The 23699-nt window shown below is 39.8% G+C and overlaps 1 protein-coding gene across 2 annotated transcripts in view; it reads left to right on the top strand.

Moving 5' to 3' along the window:
- The window catches only part of LOC583684 (growth factor receptor-bound protein 14), a 53539-nt gene that overhangs the window by 196 nt on the left and 29644 nt on the right, over positions 1-23699 (top strand). Inside the window, exons 1-2 of one of the 2 annotated variants that reach the window (XM_783585.5) lie at positions 14755-15492; positions 23296-23512. In XM_783585.5, the coding sequence (XP_788678.4) occupies positions 23386-23512 (127 nt within the window). In that variant the 5' untranslated portion in view covers positions 14755-15492; positions 23296-23385. Of the gene's footprint in view, positions 1-14754; positions 15493-23295; positions 23513-23699 lie in introns of those variants that run through there. The other variant, XM_030990118.1, reaches the window with a different exon arrangement.

The raw sequence follows: 23699 nt of genomic DNA, 5'->3' as shown, positions 1-23699 counted from the left end.
TTTCTGGAAAAGGTAGCTGAAATATTTCTAATGAGCAAAAAAAAAAAAAAAAGGGGGGGGGAGCGTTTTTTGAGATTTTTGACAGCTAAAGGGAAACATGAAAAATGGTTGTTATTGGCAGGTGGTCTTTATGTACAGGTTTAAATGAAAAACCATATTCAAGGAAAACAAACAAATGAGGCTTTTATAGACAGGTGGTTGCTAAAGCAGGTTTGACTGTATTTACCTTTCTGTGAATCCTTTCCTATGTGCATGAAACTGAAACAGTAAATATTCTTTCTTTCATTTAAAATCTGCCTCTGTGTGTGTATGTGAACTGACTGAGCTCTTATTAGAAATTGAAGGGTACAGAAAGTCATTATTATATTATCAAATTATTATAAAATTAACCAGTGCCACTAAGAGCATCCCGTACTTTGCAAGAAGGCAAAACTATTTCTAAAAATATCAAACTATAAATAAAAATGTGCTAGAAAGTGCCCCAGAATGTAGGGAAAGGGGTTCAGGGTTCCCCCTTTTCATCTGAATTTCCATAGTGAATCTGTTAAAAAACCTTTGCAGTTTTACTAACATTTCACTTAAAATGCCATTACCATAAATTCTTGGCATGGCTTCATATGTTTCTATTTTTATGGCATTAGGCTATATCTTCACTATTATACTCCTTATTAAATCAGCCCATCTTGATTTGTATTCATTTACCGATTGATTTGATTCTAAATCTGTCAGAGAGTGTATCAAAGAAATCTCCAGCTAAACTAAAGTTTGTTGAAAGAAAACTCACTCTGGAGGTCCTGGAGGAAGCATGGAATCTCCATTTTTCCCCAAACCTTTCAGATTTCACTTCGCAAAAGTAAAATTAAATGAGCAAAGCACCACATCAAAGAAAACCATAATGCTTCGTCCAGACCTTGACTTAATTTGGTAGAGCGATTAATCCTCGGGGTCCGTCGAACGCAAGAAAAAGATGAGAAGAAGTGCCGCCACCGAGAGGACTCGCCTGGAAAGCCATCACACCCCTGTGACAGCTAGGAACTAAACCAGAATCAATCTGACGTGTTGCAGGGCAGCTTGACGTCTACTACTACTTCTATAAATTCTTTGGACGTTTCTAAATATTTTGTTATCAGAGGTAGAACGGGTAAGCAAAGGGGTCAGGTATTCAGTTGCCAGTGGGGTTCTATTTTTAGAAGGGGAGCAAACCATCATGGCAGATGCGTGCATTGCTCCTCAATTCCTTCACATTCAAAGGTTCGAGTCGTAAGAGCCCAAATGTAGCTGTTTCTACGTCATCATAAGGTTTTAATTCTTTGTACAAAACTATTTTGTTTGGCTGTAAAATATCAAAGTGATTGTTGTAAGGGTTACCTTCGAAATATGTGTTACAGGTATCTGAGGTTGATCCCTTTTTTATGCATAGGCAGGCCTTAAATTTCGTCATTTTTAGGGCAAGGCCAGTTTGGCCTCGAGTACCTCATATTTTTAAGGGCACCAAGGCCAAAATATTTTTACAAAAAGGGCATCGAGGCCAAAATATTTTACAAAAAGGGCATCGAGTATGAGGCCAAAAAAATTGATTCTACTTTTGTTAGATGTCATGTGTATTTTATGAAACTTGTGTGGGATCAATTTCCCATGACTTTTAGCACCAGCTTCTTCACAGAATGTATAGAGGTCTACGGTACATACAAACAAGGCGGCGGCCCGCAAGCCTTAGATTTAGCAGCCAGGAGCAAGGGGCAATTTTTTTTTTAAGTCGCCCTTTGCCATAGGAATTTACCAGAGCAAGGGGCAATTTTCCAAAAACAGATAGTCTAGGCCCCTTATCTAATCATAAGTTCAAAGAGAGTTGTTAATTTCATAATGTGAATAGATCGAACGATCAATTTAATAACTTTTTAATCTTAACAATATGAACAGGAAAGATTGATTAAGAACATTAAACTTGCACATTAAACAGTATTCTAAAGTAACTAAAAATATTGATGAGCAAATGAATAAATAAATTGTCAATTTCACAAACATCGAAAGTCAGAAGGACTTGGCAAGTTTACCGGGCCGGGTATCCCAAATCAAAATCGCACCTCACACACAAACCTTCCGCCACTCTCTCGGTAGTAGGAGCAAATTTGAAGAAATTATCTTTTTAACTGTTGTATAGAAAGGTCTAGATAGGCCTAACTAATGAAATAAGATGTAAAAATGTCCTTATAGACATTCGACAGCTGAAAGTGACACGCTCAGCTCAGTTGCGTAACGTGCATTCACGAAACCAAAATCGTTCCTCGCACACACACTCTCGCCACTTTTGGTGGGAAGCTGTCGGGCTGGAAGTTTGCCAGCGAAACCGATGCACCCTCGGAGACTCGCAGCGCGTAATTTTACCGGGACTCGAAACGTTCGTCTTGGGAGGCTGGCGGGGTAGCTTTTTGAAGCGAGGTCGGCTGGTGGCAAAATGAGAGTAATTACGATCGAGAACATCGTAGGTGTTCTTAACTTATTAATAAGATAATTCTAAATTCTATTTGAGATAAAATAATAAACTAGACCTACAAACAAACCTCGACAGATCTCTAATGACTATTTGAATGCTTGTTTATTTCTCCATTTGACGATTTGTTTTCTTGATCCTGGCCTTTGATTTGTACGTACGTGCGTGCGTCAACAACATGCACCATATCATGCGATCGCATGAACGTACGTGTATGTATGTATTAGGTTTTTACAGACGTGTATCAATCAGATATGATTATTTACGTCTGGGACCGACCTTTAAACGTCACCATCCGAAAGACGTGACTCAGTTTCGAACCTGCGTCCTCGGCTGAATCAGTTTGTAACTTCCACTTTTTAGCTGGATTACAGGCGCACGCCACAACGCCTAGTTGTGCGCTAGCGCATTGCCTATATAATAACAAAGGGCGCATTTTCACGGCACTTGCGCCTTATTAAAGCACTAAATACGAAGCTAGAAGAGAGCTCGTGGGCGGCAAACTGTTCGTGATTCGTGTATTTTTTCTGTTCTAATAATTTATGGGCGCATTTTCACGGAAAACACTTGCGCCTTGCCGTCTAGTTTTAAGCGCAATTGGTGGTTTTATGTGCGCAAATTTAAAAAAAAAAAGGGCACGTCCAGTTGGAAAAAAGGCACGTCGGCCAGTTTGAAAAAAAGGGCACGGCCTTTTTGGCCGTGAATTTATCTTTTTTTGGGAGGGCACCGCGGCCAGTCATAGGGGCATCGACGGCCTGGCCGTCGATGGCCGTCGATTAATTTAAGGCCTGCATAGGGTTATATAAGAGTGATGATGAGATGATGATTATGATATTGATTATGATAATGATAATGATGATGATCAGAAAATGTTACCTTTCTGTTTCTTTCCCTTATTGTTTAAATTGCGCTCTCTCTCTCTCTCTCTCTCTCTCTCTCTCTCTCTCTCTCTCTCTTCTCTCCCACCCTCCCTCCCCCCCCCTCCCTCCCTCCCTCCCTCCCTCCCTCCTTCTCTGCCTCCCTCCTTCTCTGCCTCCCTCCCTCCCTCCCTCCCTCCCTCCCTCCCACCCACCCTCCCACCCTCCCACCCTCCCTCCCACCCTCCCTCCCTCTCTGCCTCCCTCCCTCCCTCCGTCCCTCCCCTCTCTCCCTCCCTCCCCTCTCTCCCTCCGTCCTTCCCCTCCGTCCTTCCCCTCTCTCTCTCTCTTCATTTTAGAAATAGCATGTTTATTCTAGGTCACAGAAATGTTTATGTTATTATTTTTATACCAGGTTCCAAAAATGGTCCCCATATCTAAAATTACAACACCTGGAAAAGGAATATTCTGCAGTCAAGCCTGTGAATTTCAGTACTGATTGATTTTAATTGATTGGCTTGTCAGAAAGTAATGGCCAAGGGGGAAATTCTGCAGGCTATTCTTAGTGAATTTCCCACCTGTTAGATGTAGAAATCACAAATGTGGGTAATAATAAATAAGAATAAACAAGAGAAGCATCATTTGGTTTTATTGCGTTGGTAATGGAACATTGGTTAGAACAAAATGGATATTAGTATTACTTCTTTCTCATATATTTATTTTAAAGGCACACTGTCCTACTTGTAGCTACTTGCTCCCTCTTTATAGAAAACTTCCCCAATCGGTGCCTGTTGGTCCCCCATGATCCTCTTTTTTTCTTATGTTAAATGAGAGCTGAGTTAATGAGAAAGCCACCTGTCAGTGCTGTCACAGTGACCTCGCTGGCTCGCTGGGTGGTCTAATCCCTTCTAGTTGAAGTAGTAAAGCCTGCCTTTAAGAAAGATTTCATGATTTTTTTTTTAATGGGGAATATAATTTATGATGAATTTCTTTTTGTGCTGACGCTGTAGACCATAAAACAGAAGTGTTAATGGATTGAATTTGGGTAATGTTAGTACCTTGTATTGTCCTCCAAAAATATCATTACTTTTAGATTTTGTTTCCCAAAACCTTCAGGTAGATTACTTAAATAATTAAATAATTGTATCTTAAAACATGCTATTTATATGTAACTGATGCTAGAATATGCATTTCTTCTGCTATTAAGAAATACTGTCCCTTGATAACTTTAACAAAATTATTTCTAAAAAGTCCCTTTCCTCTAAATTGTAGGGGATAGCTCAGAATTGCTGAAATGTACCCCTAATAATTAAGTCTCTGAGTAATAAAAATGTGCAAGTTTGAGTACTATGAAGAAGGACCATGGTAAGACCAAGGAGTTAAAACTTGTCTTGTATTTGCAGACTAGGCACCTCGGTATACATGTTGTACACGAGCCTTCATAGACCAGAGCCTTGTGTCTCTCATTTTAGGGGTGCAAAACTGAACTTTTGACCCCCTCCCCTCCAAAAAGTGTACTGTAAATGAAACAAAACAGAAGGGAACATGAGACTGTGTGAAGAGCTGGAAAAAAAAGCAAGGTGATAATAGAGCAAGGATCTTCCACTAAAGATGATCCCATTATCTTACTAAATTGGCATGGGAGTCTCGAAAGTGCGTTGCACTTTTCCCACCCCCTCCATATATCATTGGGTTTTCCTATCTTGGCCTGAGATTGAACCCCTACCTGTACAAGAGGGGAAGTCTTACCCCTATCCCGTTACCCTTCTGTGAGATAGAAGATCCTTTTTCGCTTATTTCTCTTTCACTTTTGTGCCTGTCATTCGCTTCTGGAGAGGAGCATATTTGCGGTGCAATGATGAGAAATCGAAGAGCGATCGTGTCATGCGCTAAGACAGTAAGAGCCAAAAAGGCGTTAGCTCTGCATGTGAGGATATGATTCAATGCCCTTTTGGCGCTCAGCAGATGTTTGTATTCAGGGGGAAGGTATGTGGTGAATTGAGGGCCAATGTCGGCTTTTTGTGTGATATCACATCCCATCACATTCCCCCCATGCTTTTACGTGATTCACATGGAATCTCTTGTAGTTATATCCTGGTGTACGTGCAAGAGAACAGAAGGGAAATAAATGATGATAAAAGGAGCAATGCCATGGAGCATGGAGGTACATGGGGGCTTTTTCCAATTTTGCCCCCCACCCCCACCCCCATTTCTAAAAAGTGCCCTTTAGGCTTTATTATTAGGCTGGAATATAATAAATAACTGAGCACAAAGCCTAATCTTATTTAGTGCAACACTTACCCTTGAAATTTCATTCTGGATGTTCTCTGGAAAGAACTGCCCGCACTACTTCATAAAAGACTCAAAGAGTAGTCACTTTTGCCATTGCATTTTGAGAGCAGTATTTGTTTCTCATGAATTATTCTAGGGTGCATTACAATGAGGCAAAAACAGTGCTGCTTTTTAAGTATTTTATTCTCTGTGGATTTAAGCTCTGGGTAGAAAGTGGTTAGCACTTTTATTTTAAAAAGTAATGACATTCTGCTTTGCCGCAAAGTGTTTGGTTTTCATGAATTATTCCTTGTTAGCTTAGCTTAAATTAAGAAAGGCAACATGCTCCTTTAATTGGTTCTATTTTCTTAAGATTTTTACCCTGCTGCATAGTGGTTAGCCAACGTGATTCCAGGTCAACAAGTGGGGCTTGATTTCACCGTAATTCAAAAGAAAAACAGATTCCAACGACTATTCCGTAATCTAATTCACTTGGTAATGGAAGCTAGTTGGAAAGTGAACGCCTGCCAAGAAAGAGCAGGGATACAGAGAAAGAGGATACTGATCTATGATACATCTTGATGCATGGGAGACTTCAGATGTATCGATTTCCTACTCTCTCTCTTTCTCTCCCTCTACCCCCTTCATTTGTTCTCTGCCCCCTTCTCTCTCTCTCTCTCTCTGCCCCTTCTCTTCTCTTCACTCTCTCTCACCCTCTACCCCTTCTTTCCACCTTCTATTCCTTCTCTATTTCTACCCTTTCATTTGTTCTCTGCCCCTTCTCTCTCTCTCTCTCTCTCTGTCTCTCTCCCCCTCTCCCCCCTCTCTCTACTTTTCATATCTTTTCTTCCACCTTCCCAATGTCACTTTCTCATACTCCTCCTTGTTTTCAGTTTACAGTTTACACTTCTCTCTCTCTCTCTCTCTCTCTCTCTCTCTCTCTCTCTCGCTCTCACTCTCTCTCTCTATTTCTCTCTCTCTCTCTCTCTCTCTCTCTTTCTTTCTTGCTCCTCACCCACTCTCCATCTCTCTCTTCCTCCTTCCCATATTCTCTGTATCTTCCTTTCCATCATTTATCTCTCTTTCCTCCCCCTCTCCCTCCCCCTCTCCCTCCCCTTATCCCTCCCCTTATCCCTTCACCCTCCCTCTATATTACTTATTGCTCCTTTAATTTAAGGCTGACATATGAATGTTACAATGTTATTGACAATAAAAAACATTTCATATTCAGTCCAGAAGTCGCAGTACAGAGCTTTACCATACCGTATCAAAGAGGAAGCAAGTAACATCTTAATATTTTGATAACGAGTAAAAGGACCTCGATAAAGACGACACTTCATGAACATATGTGTTGACAATATGATTTGCCGAAAGCTACAAGGGTGTTAATTCAATTATGATTGATATGAGTGAATGTTGTTTGCTTTCAGCAGATGTGCAGTCGATATCATAGGGTGGTATATTACAGAACAATAAATGCAGCTGCAAGTTCCCTCCCTGCATTATTACATAATTAGAATGTATCAGCTAGGCCTATTTTGAAAGGTTTCTTGTGTCTTTCTAAGCAAGATAATTGCATGCTACAAATGTTGTCTATAAATGTTGGATTGCTTTTACAAAAGAGAATTTTGTTGTTTCAGAGCCATGAGGGCACTAACTCTGTTTAATTACATTTTAAACCATACTTCAGGCTATAAACAAACAATTTCTTGTTCAGAAAGAGTTTTTCTCTTTAAACTCCCAATGTCCTGATTGGCCATACAAGTATATATGACAAACAGGTGGAAAACTGTGTTCTTGTTACCTGTGACATTTTGCCGGGGAATATAAAACCCACTGCCTCGATCAGAACCACACCGGTATCTCACCATGCAGGTGAGTCTTTGAAGTACACACCTGTAAAAATACGCTCCAAGGTGTGAATTGGAGTCCTGGATTTGGATCCAAATCCCCTTTCGTGCAGGGCTGGACTAAAGTCTTGGGATCTGGGTCGGTGGTCCTCCCGTGCGAGGGGGGATGGCCCATCACGTTACAGTCCCTCTGATTAATATTTAGGCTAGGGAGATTTAGTTTCAGAAGGAAATTAGATGGAGAGATGGGGAGAGAGAGTGAGATGGAAGTCTGTATCAATTCTTATGGATGTAATTGAATCTTAATACCCCTTCATGCCCCCCCCCCCCCCCCCCCCCCCCCCCCCCCCCCCCTCCCTTCCAATTCAGAAGCAAGGAAGGATTGTACAGGGTTTGCAGAAGTTGGTGTTCTTTGTTACTTTCCAGTGTTTGAATGTCGGACCATCTACATCTAGGGCCTATACCTGTATGCTTAAAGGATATGGTCCTTGGCAAGAAACATTCTTTTATTAGATATCAGAAATGCAAAGAAGAAATATCAAAACCACGTCTGATGTAATTTGTTTGCCCTTTATATGAATCTTATAAGAGTTCCTCCAGCAAAACAGCGGAATTTACAATCCTTCTTTATATATGGTTTCTTTGCAATTAATTAATGTCCGTCAAGTTGGCTGTATGGCGTCTTTTGCACAAGGCTACGTAGATATGTCATTATCTTGTTATACATAGAAGAAATTATTCTCCTATCAACCAATATATGCCCCAGCGATAATGAGCCTGTCATTTTTGACATTTTGCCAGCCTGCCATGGAAGAAATATTCCATCAAAAATTTTGTAATAGCGTGGGAAATACATGCAGCTGTGGTTGTGTGTACATTGTGCAGGTCTCTGGGTATAATAAATGATATCTCTTCAGATATTTGGATCATTTTCAAGTAATTTCATGCATGAAATTTTGATGATAATTATACAGGTAGCATTGAAAGTATCTTTAAAACTTGCAATGCTACACACCTGTATAACTATCTTCAAAATTTGATGCATGAAATTACTTGAAACTGATCCAAATATCTGAAGAGCTATCATTTATCTCATCTTACCAGATTTATTCATTTTTTCACCATTTTACATCCAAGTTTATCCCTGCCATATCTTTGACCTCGATTTGGATTCCCAGGGAGTGTTGTAGAATAATTTGTTCATCATCATTGCTAGTTCTATCAGATGACAAGTGGTTTAATAATAAACTCTGAAACTAGCGATTCAGCACGCTGATAAAGCAGTTTGGTTGCTGGGCCATTTTTTTGTAATGGGTACATTCACACTAGACACAAAGTGAGATATGCATCACGATTTGATTCTCACTAATTTGGGGGTGCCTATTCACACAAAGGTTATAACTAATGTTTTTCAGTGCCACGAGCGCCCAGCAGAGGTGGCGACCGGCGCTTATACCAGAAGCCATCATCATCATCATTTTTGCTGATATCTTTAAACAAATTTTTTCCACAGACTTTTATTGTGACATAGATTCTTTAAGTTCAGTAACCCTAATATCTTCACTTACAAAAATATATGTCGGAAATATTTCATGCATGCAATAGTTTCTGGTTTTTACCCTATTCTTAAAACACTGTGAATATTGTCAGTAAATTTAAAGAAAGGGAGGGTTTTTTTTTAATTTCTGTCCAAATCTCACTAATAAGTGATAATTCCCCCCACCACCCTCCCTCCTCCGATTTATATTCTGTTCATGGTCCCCAAAATTGATTTTTATAAATTTATGTCGACCGGATCGAGGGATTGATTTTTGAACCTTGCTTATGAATTGCGCTGCTCTGTGTGAATGACCGAATGCCAGGGTTTTCATTGTGTAATGACTGCCCTGGCCTGGCCTACCCTGGATGCCCAGGGGTCCCCATGGGTTGGCTTGCCTCTCCTCTGCTGCCTAGCAGCTGCACGGACCTGATAAGGCATTATTAATTCCTGGTTCAATAATTGCATTGATCAGATTCTGAATTCACATTTCTGCCCTCATGCATATGAATGTATGTGTTGTAAATGTGTTTCTTTTCCATTCAAGTCGATTCAATTCCAGCAAATACATTAGAATACGCAGGTTAATACATGAAATATAAGTATATATATATTATAAGTATAATACATGTGTTTCTTGTCAATTTAATTCAATTAAATTCCAGCAGCAAATACATTAGAATACATTAGAATAAAAAACCAAGTAGGGCTTTGTCAACCTTTTTCAACCTTTTTCAACCTTTTTCAACCTTCCAGTCTGTTTAATAAAGCTACTTTCCAAAGATAATTGTAAATGTTTTATTTATGAATAGAACTATCTTGATGTTAGGGTGATGAGAAGCCATTATAAATCCCTGGTGATCGATGCCCAATGAATAATCAACTCCAATTCATTCCCCCTACATGTGTCGTACCTATATTTCTTCTTCGTCTATCTTCAAATCTGAAGTCGGACTGTAAATTAATCTGTAATGTATTATTTTAAAAGAAATGGTCTCATATTATTTATTTGTGATCACCATAGTAATTTGAGAATCCTGTAATTGTTGTATTTCTTTGTATTGTTGCTTTATTGTTGTAAAACCAAATAATGAAACATGATGAATTTCTGTTATTTGTACACATGATCGGATGAAGATATATTCCTACTAGTGATACGCTTGTTTTCACAACAACAACAAAACAAAACTAAATTTCTGCAACTCATTGAAGGAATTGATTCAGTGATAAGTAACCAAATTAACTACAAAAAATAAGAAATGTTTTCTGATAGAAATCTACACGTGTGTGTATGTACTATGAACTTTTTAGTCATTCAAAACATTTCAACATGTAATTCTCACAATGTCGGCAATGTTGTTTCCTGCCAAGTGAGATTGCCAAGAATATTCTATTACAAACATTGCCTGCCAAGAGATATCATGACTCTTTGGAATTTTAAAAAGCAATTTTTTTCTCACTAACTCTACAAATCTTCTTTTTTTGTATCAATCAGTCGTGACCCAGGCCCACTTTATTTTAAGGCTCAGACATATCTGTTAGTGGCATACTACCATGTTAACCAGACTGTCTTATAGCTCAGTATGTCGAATGTTTAGAACCAGAATATACTTCAACACAGAATCGATCGGTTACCTTCGCCCCAGATTCGCCCAGGTAAATGTAAGACAATGCTCACGAGAATCGTCTTGGACTAGTCAAGTTAGATCACCAATTTTGCCAACTTAGAATTACCATGATCTGAACCTGTTATTAGTCATTATATTATAGTTCTCAATATTATGTTATCTCTCTCATTGTCTTATTTTTATTCAAAATGATTTGTAATCTAGATAGAAACATCCTTTAACGAATAAAAATATATGGATGTGGAGATGCAGTATTTTTCTCAGGTTGTTTGTTTTATCGTAGCCCTTTCCCATCTTCTGTTTTCCAAATCATCATGTTTACAATGATAAGAGCTGATGTTTCCCAGTGGTTATCTGGGTTGTAAATAGTTTAAGTTACAGGTGAAAATAAGCTAGGTTATTGCAGTAAATATCTCTCTGACTGTGAGAAAATAAGCCGTGGAAAATTTGGAAAGAGTGAAGACACGCACGTGGTAGCTAGGTGCATTGCACAATGACAACAACTTTCCAGAAATTATCTTCAGGGCAGTCTTGATACTTTATAATCGATGTAAATTTGATTCAACAAAGAATAGAGTTTGATTTCAGGAGAGGTGTTCTTTCCAAAGTTATTGAATACTCTCGGAACATTTCCCAGACTTTAACCTGTTGATTGCAGTGTGATTTTGGCAAAGCAAATGTTTCCTGCGGTGCCCAACCGAAGTAATCTTGAAGATAGAATACAACTGGTTTAGAAAATGGACTGAACTACTACTTCATTCTTGAAACTGGCTTCTTTCTCAGATCAAAGGAGGGGTGGGGGGGGGGGGAGAGATTGTTGTTTGCTTATAAATGCTTTGTTTGTTTGTTTGTTTTACTTAGGCTATTCCGTGTCTCGTTGAAACAGACTAGCACTAGCCACTGCTAATACATGACTTGTCAGTCATCCCTGTTTCCTGGATAAGCAAATCTCGTTTATCTCCTCTTTTATCATCCCTGTCTTGATAAGGCTGCTAGAGAGCTTGAAGATGTGTCTTGGTTCATCAAGTGCCTGTCAAGACGTACCCAGTTGTGTGTTTGCATAACCTGGCGCATCTCCATTCACATCTGAAAGATGCATTAAAAAGACCATAGGGTCATTCACACAGCAATTATTTAGAAACATTAGGCTGCCAGTGAGCTTAATTTAAAGATGTGTCTCCTCGATGTACCCAGTCATGTGTTTGCATAACATGGCGCATCTCCATTCACATCTATCTGAAAGGTGCATTAGAAATACGGTAGGGTCATTCACATCATTATTTATAAACATTAGGCTGCCGGTGAGCTTAATTTAACTGTCTCCCTGCATCAAGTGCCTGTCAAGATGTCCCCAGTCATATGTTTGCATAACCTAGCGCATCTCCATTCACATCTGAAAGAAAGATGCAGTAGAAAGACCATAGGGTCATTCACACATGAATTATTTAGAAACATTAGGCTGCCGGTGAGCTTAATTTAACTGTCTCCCTGCATCAAGTGCCTGTCAAGATATCTCCAGTCATGTGTTTGCATAACGTGGTGCATCTCTATTCACATATGAAAGATGCATTAGAAAGACCATAGGGTCATTCACACATCAATTATATAGAAACGTAAGGTTGCTAATAAGCTTAGATGTGTCGCCATGCATCAAGTGCCTGTCAAGACATACCCAGTCCTGTGTTCACATCTGAACGATGCATTAGAAAGACAATCTGGTTATTCACACAGCTCTATTAGGAAAAATAAGGCTGCTAATAAGCTTAGATGTGTCGCCGTGAAACAAGTGCCTGTCAATATGTCTCCAGTCCTATGTTTGCATAACCATCGCATCCTCATTCAGATCTAAATGATTCATAAGATAGACTGCTTAATAGGTGAAGAAAGAGAGATGTCCATGCACTAGCCCCACTCACATTCCCATATGTACAATGTTAGACGGGGTATCACAAGTGAAACTGGCTCCACAGGATTTATTATGGTTTACACGACTGCTTCTGTGGTGAAGAGATATCTTTTTTGAGCCAGAGATAACGGGCAGGATGGACGTCTCTCACGTCCTCACGGTGGCGGCGCTCCCCTGGCACCAGCGTTCCTACCGGCCCCTACCCCTAGCCACCAGTCTGCCCGGCCATCTGGTCAACACTGCCCACTGAGTCTGGAGACCTCAAGTGTCATCCGTCTCCACGGTGATGATGGGGATGATGGAGGGAGGAGATAATTTGCGAGGATTCGACTTGTCCACTCCGATTCGCCGGCCGCTGAGTCTGTTGGAAGCCTGTGGTCGACAGCTTACATGAATGGCATACTGCTTTGAAGATTCAGATTCGAAGTCTTCACCGTTGTGTATTATAACTCTGCATCGGTTTCGGTGTTGATGCTTTTGATGTAAATGTACTCATCGGAATATTAGAGACAGAGACAGAGACAGCAGAGAGAGAGAGAGAGAGAGAGAGAGAAAGAGAGAGAGAGAGAGAGAGGGGGGAGAGAGGGAGGGAGAGAGAGAGATAGGAACCTTTTTAATTAGTAGTAGGAGAAAGCTGGGAGGATGAGGAGATAATAAGAGTAGTAAAAGGTAAGAGAGAGAGAGACAGAGAGAGAAAGAAAAGGAGAAGAGAATGAGAAAGAGAGAAGATGAGAAAGAGAGAAAATGAGAGAGAGAAAGAGAGAGAAAAGAGAGAGAGAGAGAGAGAGAGAGAGAGAGAGAGAGAGAGGACGATCCAGATAGAAATTGAGGAGATACATTTTCATAAATGGACCGCTACGGGGGTAGAGGCTGGATACCTGCATTCATTGCCAAATTTTGCCCAAAGATCAGAGAGTTTTTTTCCCAGCACTGTGAACTTGTCAGTCAGTATTCGTCCTGCTGGGCCTGTCATATCTAATCCTCTCTCCTGACATTGTGGAAGCATCATTAGGAGTCCTCTCGACTCAACCATCGTTGCCGTTGCTGTGACGAGGAGATGAGAGATGGACACGGAACAAGCAGAAGACAAAGATGGGGTTCAAGTCTTCAAGAAAATGAGATTTAAAATAAAGTCTTAGAAAGAAATTGAATAAGAGGTAGAAGGAGAGACAGAGAGAAAGATGAAGGAGGGAAGACAGAGGAGGAGTAGTAGTTGAAGAAAAAGAATGAGATTATAAAGAAGATGAATAAAGAAGAAACAAGGAGGAGGGATTTGGCCTGTCGTATCTAATCCTCTCTCCTGTCGGTTTTGAAGCATCATTAGGAGTCCTCTTAACCAAACCTCTGTTGCTGGTATCATGATGAGAAGAAGATGAGAAAAAAAACAAGAACGAGAAGGTAAAGAAAGACAAGATGGGAGAAAATGAGAAGATTTAGGATACTGTTTCTAATTCAGTTAAATGAGGGTTAGGAGGAGGATAAGAAATAGAAGAAGATTAAGAAGATGAATAAACAATAGGAGGATTAACATTTAATTAGCTCTTCCTGTTGTTTCATCCTGCACATGTGTTTAATTGTCCGTCATGATTATCTTGTAGATTGCGTAAAGCTCATGCACTTCCAAACACCAGCATTTCCATTTTTCACACTGAGATTTCTTTTACATTTGTTTGATACTCGGTACACAGTTTTCGATGAATTCCAAACTCGACATTGATTGGATTTACAGATCTACTTTTTTTTTCCCCATCTTACTTTTTTTGGAATTTTTTTGCCATTAACTCCAAACTCAATCTGCTTAGTCTCTTTTTATGGCTACGCCCCATGCAGGGCGGCGTAATAGGCAGTCTGAGGGGGTTTGCCACTTTGCATTACCATCAAACTAGAGTGCCCCACTGAGACACCCCTATCACCCCCCCCCCCCCCTCTCTCTCTCTCTCTCTCTCTCTCTCTCTCTCTCTGTCTTCTATGTCTTCTATGTCCAAGGTAGTCTTTTGTGTTAGCAGTGATAGAAATATGTAAAATTTTACAAATTTTTCCAGAAATCGGTTGAGTTTATGTGCATGTACTAATACTCATCTATCAACTACATTGTCTTAACCGCTTAAGGCATAAGTCCCCCAGCTGCTTACCATATGCCTTATCATTGTTTTTTGAACATCCTCCCCCTCTCCAATAGATGATCAGATCAAGTAATAATAAATCAATCAGTCAAAGTTTGTGCAGATCTAAATGTACCACTTTGGATTTATACAGGATTGCATTTGTCCCTACCATTTACCAATCTAGTGTCGAAGAGGTTTTTGAGAACAGGGTCTGACATTGAAGACTAACCGTGCTAAATCCTTGACTGTGTACTGAGCGCAATCCATCTCTCTCTCTGTCTCTCTGCCTGGCTATAATCTGCAGACTTCACTCAAACACAGCTACAGCAGAAAGCCACTGAACCGCCGAGCTGTACGGACGTGTATACTCTACTCCCTTACTCCCATTCTCTCCGTTCAGCACTCATGCTTTGCTATTGACTCCTGCTTTCGTGCTCTGTGTTGAAATCTACTGGTGTTGTATACCGATCGCTGATGCTCTCGTAGCTAGCCCACGCTCACACGCACATAAGACCTAACAGCAGTAGCAAGATACTGCCTTGGCTTAGCTTAGCTAGCTTGGCTCACTTACTATATAGAGGTGATTGGAAACACATCGCAGATCGCTAGAGGACCCTTTACTCTCACGGTGATAACCCGTAGCCGTTTCTTGGCCTGTCTCTCGTGAGTTTATCAGCTACGTTTTGAGGTGAGCTGAGCTGTGGAGGTTGTGAACCATTCCCATTCTCACGCAGGAAGCCAAGTTTTTTTTATTGTGGGATTTGATGTTTGTTGCCAACAATCACGTAATGGATTTTGTATGGATGTGATCACATTTTTTCCCAGGATTTGATCAAGTATAACTGAGGTAAGTTGTTTAGGAGTGAACTGCATTTTATTTTTTATTGTGCTTTTCTTTTTTTTTTCTTCCTTTTTGTAGTTGATCCTTTTTCTTTTTTTAAATCTTGGCCTTCATATTGATCTCTTCACCATTCCTATTTTGAAGGCATTATATCTAAAATGTTTATATTTATTCATCTCCTTTCTTCTTTTCATTCCACGATTCTGCTCTTTATTTACATTTCCTTTCCATGCATACTATGACCCCTCTATGGAATATTATTCACTCGCCACTTGACATATATATTTCATTTGCTGATCTTGATACTTTTCTGTATCATAACTGCTGGGGTCTTGTCATCCCCCCCCCCCCCCTCCAATGTGATTTTATTGTATTGGCCCCTACTCTCTGGTCTTTATTTTGCTTTCATGATTTTGGCATCCACGACTAACTGGTAAGCCTATCTCTCTCTCTCTCTCTCTCTCTCTCTCTCTCTCTCTCTCTCTTCTTCTTCTTTTGTTCTTCTTCAGCTTTTTTTCTCTAGCCATCTTTTTCCTGTACAATCTACTGTATCGATCGTAGCAGGAACTTACAAGTCCCTCATAGCTCATCATAGTAAACCTGCATATACACACAACTCATGCAACCTCTGCTCGAGCTCTGCTGCTCTAATCCCTGCCGATCGCCAGGTGCACTGAAGCAGTAATAGCAATGCTAACATGTAACCATTTTTTGTGAATAACTCGTTGAGCAATCACTCAAGCTTCAATCCCTTTTGTTAGTCCCTGATTCCATTCTTCGTCTCTCGGCCTTCTAGTTAAAGGAAAATTTTTAAGAACGTTGGCGCTATCCTCTCTCTCTATCCCTCTGTCTCTGTATCTGCCTCTCTCTCTGTCTCTCTCTCTGTCTCTCTCTCTCTTTCTCTGTTTCTGCCTCTCTCTTTCTTTTTTGCCTCTCTCTGTATGTCTCTCTCTCTCTCTCTCTGCTTCTCTGTTTCTCTCACTGTACCCTCTTACTCAATTCAATGTACATTGTTTAAGGAACTGTCTGTACTGAATGCTGACTTGAGAGAGAAAGGCTCTTTTCTACTATCCCTCTTACCTGCCTTTCTGTCATTTCTACACATTATTAGGATGTTATCCAGAATTGATTCAGAACTAGTGTGGATAAATTGAAAGAAAATTGTTTTCTTTTCTTTTCTTTATGAGAGCTCTTTGAGGATTTGGTATAATAAAATATGATTTCCATGAAGAGATTTCTTCATGTGGGCCTACATTGTGTCCCCCCCCCCCCTGAACTCTTTCGGAGCTTTCCAGACCACGATTGCTCTCTTCTCCTGTGTTTTTTGGTATTTAAAAAAAAATAGTGTTTCTTTTACACAACTACTTGAGAGTTTGTTCACTCAGGTTTTTATAGCTTAATCTTGTGACTATTGAATTCTCGAATCCCCATAGGTTTAATACATGGATCACTTGGTTGCCATAGGTGATAGGTAATCCCTTAATTTTGATGCGCATGTACATGTGTATGTTTGTGAAAGGGGTACTGGGCTATGAGATGGAAGTAAAAATGTCTCTACTCCGAATCACTGCCATCCCAGGTGGAGAGGTATTAGTCTGCATGTACAGACCCTGACTTGACACTGTACCAAAATTCCTAAAGCCTTGAGCAGAGTCTAGCTCTGTCAGGCTCTGGCTGGGTCCGGAGCACCTACAGTAAGTACACAGCCTATGTAGCATGCCATCAGCATAGTCTCACTGTGCAAACACTGTTATGCACAGCGACTGACTGACTGACGGACTGACAGACTGACGGACTGACAAAGGTTTTTTGCCTCCAAACGAGGGGGGTATTTCGAGGAAACCCTAAGGCCAAGCAGAGTTCCACAATCCCATAGAATCTACGATCCTTGACTCTTGAACTACATTTTCATTCCTTTCCCTCGCATGTAATTGAAGCATAAGACAGGTTGTAGAAGCTGTAATGAAATGGAGAGTCAAATTCTACTAAAAGAGGAAGTCATAGATTTTTCACTCAATCCTTCCCTCTTCCTCAAGGTGATTTTTCTTCATTTTGCATCTTTCTTTGCAAAAATTCTTTAAAAATTATGGTATCTGCAAAATAAACATGAAATAGATGAAAATATTAATGATGATAATTGATAGTATCAATATTTTTGTTTATAATTTTTTTTTTTAAAGTTTAATTGTGCGATATATTTATAAAATCCTCTATATTTTTAGGTCAAATATGTAAAGTTGTTTTGTCTGTAAAGTCGCAATGCTGAGTGATATAATTATGTATGCTGATTAGTTTTGAGAAATGAAGATTGTCTTGTGTTGTTTAATTTGATACAAATGCATCTTTTTGAAGGATAAAGGGGTGGTGTATTTGTGATGGAATGCAAGATCGAGCATGCCACTTTGATTACTTGTCCGAATAGCTCAACTTCTCTTCCATTTTCAATGCAAAATAGGCAAGATTCTCTCTCCCTCAATATCCGGGAAGAAGATATTTTCTGGCTTTCTGTCTCTGGCATAAAACCAGAGCGGGGCAGGCAGGCACCCTCCCTCCGTAATGTCTTTTCATGCTGTGGTGCGCGGAGAATCCCTGCGTTCCGATATCCTATGATATTCTTTGAGAATTCTCAGCGTGCCCTCTGCCTTCCCCATTTGCCAGTGACCTTGTGGTTGGAAGGAATCACTGGAAAAATGGACATTTTTTTCTTCTCTGGAAATATCTTCTTTTTTTACCACTTTCCCTCCCTCTGTAGATGATGCTTGGTGTACGTGTATCTTTGCATGAATCGCTCGCTGTATATGGAAGTTCCAAATGTAGTGTAATGTTCAGAGATCGAACAAGTCTCTTATTTGCGGGTATTTGTCACATCCTATTTGTATGCCTTTTGTGATACTTAGGCCTTCTACATGCGTCTTTAGCATGATGTGCCTTCTTTGATGCCCTGGATTATGTCTACACTCGTGTATACTCAGAATGTTGCATGCCCACTGATATTAATGTTTTATTATTACTTTATGCATCCATCTTGATCTATTCTGATTGTAAAATGAGCTCTCCAGTCCAGAGCTTGGTCTCTACCTTGGTGTATTTCTTTTACTGCAGACATAATAATCATACCGGTAATTTGTTCATAGCCCTTTTCTAGTGGTATGACAAAAAGCGTGACCTACATGTTCCTATTTTTAGCTAGATGTTTAGACTTCTGAAAGTACAACAACATAGTGGCAAACAGAATTAAAGGAGACTTGCATTTGTTATTAAACACATCTATAGGCGTAGGGGTGCCATGTGACCAAAACACTGGAGTCTTTTACCAATGTTTTAGAGAGCGGGCATTTACACTGCAGAAATCAATGAAACTTCGGCCAAATGCGGCTTATATGGAATTAAACCACAGATAGTTAATTATAGCCATGTGTCTAACAACACTACAAAAGGGGGGGGGGACAAAATATGTGGGTTGACCATAGGATAATGATCAGCTCTCCTCATTACTCTCCCCCTGTTTGAATCACCAAAATTCTTTGTACAGCCATACCAAATTGTTTAGCTACCTATACCATTTTTTTTCCAGTCTGAATGTCTTACTTTTATAGCAAGTGGAATGCATGTTTAAGCATCGTTTCAAATAAAAAACTTGATATTGCATTGAGGACCCTGCTCTAATCTGAGCGTCGTATCTAATGAAAACTGTATAAATGGGAGGAGCTCATTTTTTAGCACACACTGATAATTGGCTAGCTATCTTGTCAGCTGACCTCTTCACAACTAGTTTCTTTATTAATACATCTACAGTATTTCTCTAGTCCACTATGTTGATAGCCAGGGATTATGCCTCTTTCACACTAGAATGATTCTCTCTAATTTATGACGTTTTCTTTAAACGAGGTTCGTATAATTTTTCTTGAGTCTGAACGAGTTTATTACTTGGACATATGTTTGTAAACACTCTCCCCCATTCCTTTGGTCATCCTTTGGTCATCGACATGCGATGACCGATTTGCCGGCCAAGAAGTGGACAAACTATATGGAGTGCAATGACCTGTAGGGCATTGAACCTGCTCTGCCTGCATTGTAAGCTGCATTCTACCAACACCATCACCCCAGCCGGAAAGATGCAGATTCTTTTCTTATCCGTCACACCCTCTTTCATGCGACTAGAGCCATGCAATTTGTTTGTACGATTATTAAAGCCGTATTTAAGTAGATTTCTTTGGTCTGACAATTGATCATATCAAAATGTTGGATAATGTATGGGACCTTGTTTGTGGAGCACAATGAAGGTTTGAGCTTTGTTTCAAATGAGTACTCGATAAAGAAAGGAGTCCACTACATTGTCACGGTGAAAAACATATCGTACATATACCTTAACGGTATATAAAATGGGCAGGGCTCTACTGAGTACCAGCTGAATAAAAACTGGACTTAATCTTTTCTCCTATGACCTATGACTGCTCAAGCACATTATAACCTGAATGGACATCTCTCTCTAAGATCATTCCCTTTTCCATCATTTATTTTTAGAATAATCATATCCGTCAGTAAACAGATAATGTATGTGAGTTTTTAGTACATTGTTTCTTTATACAGTATCACTCTCTGTTCTGCCCTTTTTGCTCATCACATCAATACAACGTTTCTTTCTACAATATTGTTGGTTTCTCACTTCTTTTGCAATATGGTGATTAGAAATGTTTCTTTCATAGCGTTTCTTCGGACAAAATTGTTAGTTTCTCACTCCTTTTGCAATATGGTGATTAGAAATGTTTCTTTCATAGCGTTTCTTCGGACAAAATTGTTAGTTTCTCACTACTTTTGCAATATGGTGATTAGATATGTTTCTTCAAAATGTTTCTTTGTACATGACATTTCCTATGGTTTGAGAAGGGCTTCCGGTATATAACCCTCAAGGCTCTAGCTCATATCCATCCCCTTTCTCTCTCTCTCTCTCTCTCTCTTTCTCCCTCTCCATCTGCCTCTCCTTCCGTTGTGGCGCCTTGGCTGAGGGAGAGATGCATGTAATTCATGCCTTGTGGTGACTTGTAGATTTATGGCCAAGTTCACACTAAGCCTAGTTTTCAAAATTTGTTTGATTTCATTCGCCTTCTTTTTAATTTCTATCTTATAAATTACATTTCAAAATGGCAGGAAATACTCCTGAGTGTACATTGATGAGTCTAACTCCATAAGAATTTCAATTTCAATTTGTTTATGTTTCCATCAAAACATTACAAATCAATAATAAATCATTTACAACAAATGTAGAAATACATATTGGAAACAGAGGGGCCCACTAAAAAGCAATGTTTGTACAAGTGTGAACACCTCAAATGATACTTAGGAATAATGAGTAATTAGATTAACAAGTGCGAAGGAAGATACCGACTCAGTAGTGAATAGCAGCTTCACTTCTTGTCATTGGGGTTTATATTCCAGTGACCTTTTTTTTATCACCCTTTTCTACTTCAATCTCTTTCATAGATATATAGATTTTTTTTTTGAATGGATTCACTTATTTTTCTGTTAAATTCTTCCGTCTTCTCTCTCTCTCTGTTTCTCTCCCTTAACATTTCCACCCCCTCTTTTCTCCTCTATACCGCTTTTTTGCACTCTTCATCATATCATCTCACTCATCAATGTATTCATGAACGGAAGTTACCGAGGCTAGTAGGCTACGCACAATTTGGCACAAACAATTGCCTGCGAGACATGAATTTGGACTAACACAATACGTCGGGATACCCATGGAAGCGCTCAGATTCCCCCATCTCGTAGGTGCTTGAGACCGGACATGGAGTGAAAGATGCACTCAAGAGCGTGGAAGAGGGGCGACGAGCGAGCGCGAGACATTCATCTTTACGGAACACGATCACAAACACTTGAAAGTCTGAGAACGCCTTTTAGTAATGTTCCGGAAGCGAGAAGTCATGTCCGTCGATATAAAGTTCATTAATGCTGTCTGAATCGGACGTATACACTGTAGGCCTACTGGCCATCTCCATTTCTTTTCTAGGGCATAGGGAAGGTGGGGGGGGGGGGGAGGGGACTCAGGGGAGGATCAGTAATAGAAGTAGAACTGTACACAAGGGGGGGGGGGAACACATGACAAACTCAGGAAATTTATGTTCCCACAATTTGTACTGATGGAAATGAAACAAAATATTGTTTTGTCTGCAAGAGTGAATGTTGTAAAAATATTTTTGAAAATATGTTTAGGTAGCCAAATTTTTAGTCGTGATCAATGAGATGTGGTCACAGAGTTTTGCATAAAACACCACTGGAGAATGAAACACTAATGTACATGAAATTTCATTTGGGAGAAAATTCCTAAAATTTCTCAATTGTATTAATATGATATCCTAAAAGGGTTGTGTAGACCCACGAAAAAATCAAACAAAACTTGCTGACAGTCTCATATGATTAAAATTGCACAGATAGTGTAAATACTGTGAAATACCGCAAGTTTTTGTTTTTGTATCTGAATTAGTAGAATACAACCAAGGAGTTTTAAACTCTTTTTCCTTGTGTGAAGGGGTCCTGTAGTAGCAGATTCCTCGGAGCTAGACTAGAGTTAGCCAGCGGACATCTCGTGTTCTTTGGTTTCTCGGAGGGGTGCCGCAGACAGGTTGATTGGCAGGTAGCCGGTGCCGAGCGTTTGACAAGAGCCGCGCTACGCTGCCGAAACAACCACCGACAGAGACAGAAGCCAGCGGTGGTTTCTGTTCAAACCTCTTTTGTTTCAATATTTATCCAAGACGTTTAGATTTCAATGGCTGTCCCAGTTTTAAAGGGAAACCTTACCTTACACATGTTTTCCAGTTTTCTCTCTACGTTTCAAGACTACAGTATGTGAGTGTTGGCGTATAATAGTATTTTCATGTAAATGTACCTGCGTGTGCAGTATAGCCAGCCTGAATAAGACCATCATGTGCAATGTTCTTACACTGTATGTCTTACAATCCAGTGCCAGAGAGACATCTTCTCAAGAGTGATAATGATGTCAACAAAGACTAATGGAAAATAATCTCAATTTGAAACACTGACAAAGAACATTGAATTTGTGAGTCGATCTACAGAACAAACCCATGAGCGCCCATCAGGACTGGACACCAGCCCTATACAAGAAGCCATCATCATCGTCATCATTATCATCATCATCATCATCATCATCATCATCATCATCATCATCATCATCATCATCATCTTCATTGTTATCATCATCTTCATCCTCATCTTCATCATCATCATCTTCTTCTTCTTCATCTTCATCCTCATCCTCATCCTCATCTTCATCTTCATCTTCATCCTCATCTTCATCTTCATCTTCATCTTCATCTTCATCCTCATCTTCATCTTCATCTTCATCTTCATCCTCATCCTCATCTTCATCATCATCATCCTCATCCTCATCCTCATCGCCATCTTCATCCTCATCTTCGTCGTCATCATCCTCATCGCCATCATCATCATTAGTGGGCTTTTTGCAAAATTTGGTGTCAGCTTGTCAGAAGCCCCATCAAATAAAAATTACTTCTAATTTGTTCAGTTGCCACATACTGCAGTGAGGAGGGACATCCAATTAGCAGCAATTTTTTTTAATTTTAATCCTTTTCTCTGAAATATGAGATGAGAAGTCGTGTCATTAGGAGCAATGATCATTATGAAACCTGATCATTATGAAACCTGATCATTATGAAACCTGGGTGTCAAAAATGAATAATAAAACAGAAGGAAGATACGTGAGAAATTTCAATTTTCATTTTCTCATCTATCCCTTTTTTCCCCTTTTTATTTCTTCTATATTTCCAGTAAGGTTGAGGCGGGAAATAATTAGCAGAAGAGCCTCATTTGTGGCTTCTTAGCTGTCAATCCTTGCTCCCCCGAGATCTCTGCGTTGTCATGGAGATGATGGAGACGTCAACGCAGTATCACGGTAGGCTGGGCGGCTCGCTGTGTTCCATTAACGACCATCACATGGCGCTCGGCCAGCTAAGCAAGGGAAACAGTAGCGAAGACACATCTAGCGGTAAGTGGACGATGCTAACGTCTTTCACGTCGTCTCTCCAGGCTTTTCCCTCGTATATCTTCAGCGCATCTTTATTCCACTCTTTTATGAGCTGCCAAAGGAGATAATCGCTTCATCTGTAGAATTAGGGAGATTAGTTCTTTTCTGCTCTCTCAAGAAGAATACATATACAGGGTCTCGAGGAGTC

Source organism: Strongylocentrotus purpuratus, unplaced genomic scaffold (genome assembly GCF_000002235.5).
Source record: "Strongylocentrotus purpuratus isolate Spur 01 unplaced genomic scaffold, Spur_5.0 spur5_scaffold_19, whole genome shotgun sequence".
In the NCBI taxonomy this organism is placed as follows: domain Eukaryota; kingdom Metazoa; phylum Echinodermata; class Echinoidea; order Camarodonta; family Strongylocentrotidae; genus Strongylocentrotus; species Strongylocentrotus purpuratus.
The sequence above is the reverse complement of the archived record's forward strand: the minus strand, read 5'-3'. Positions and strand labels throughout refer to the sequence as shown.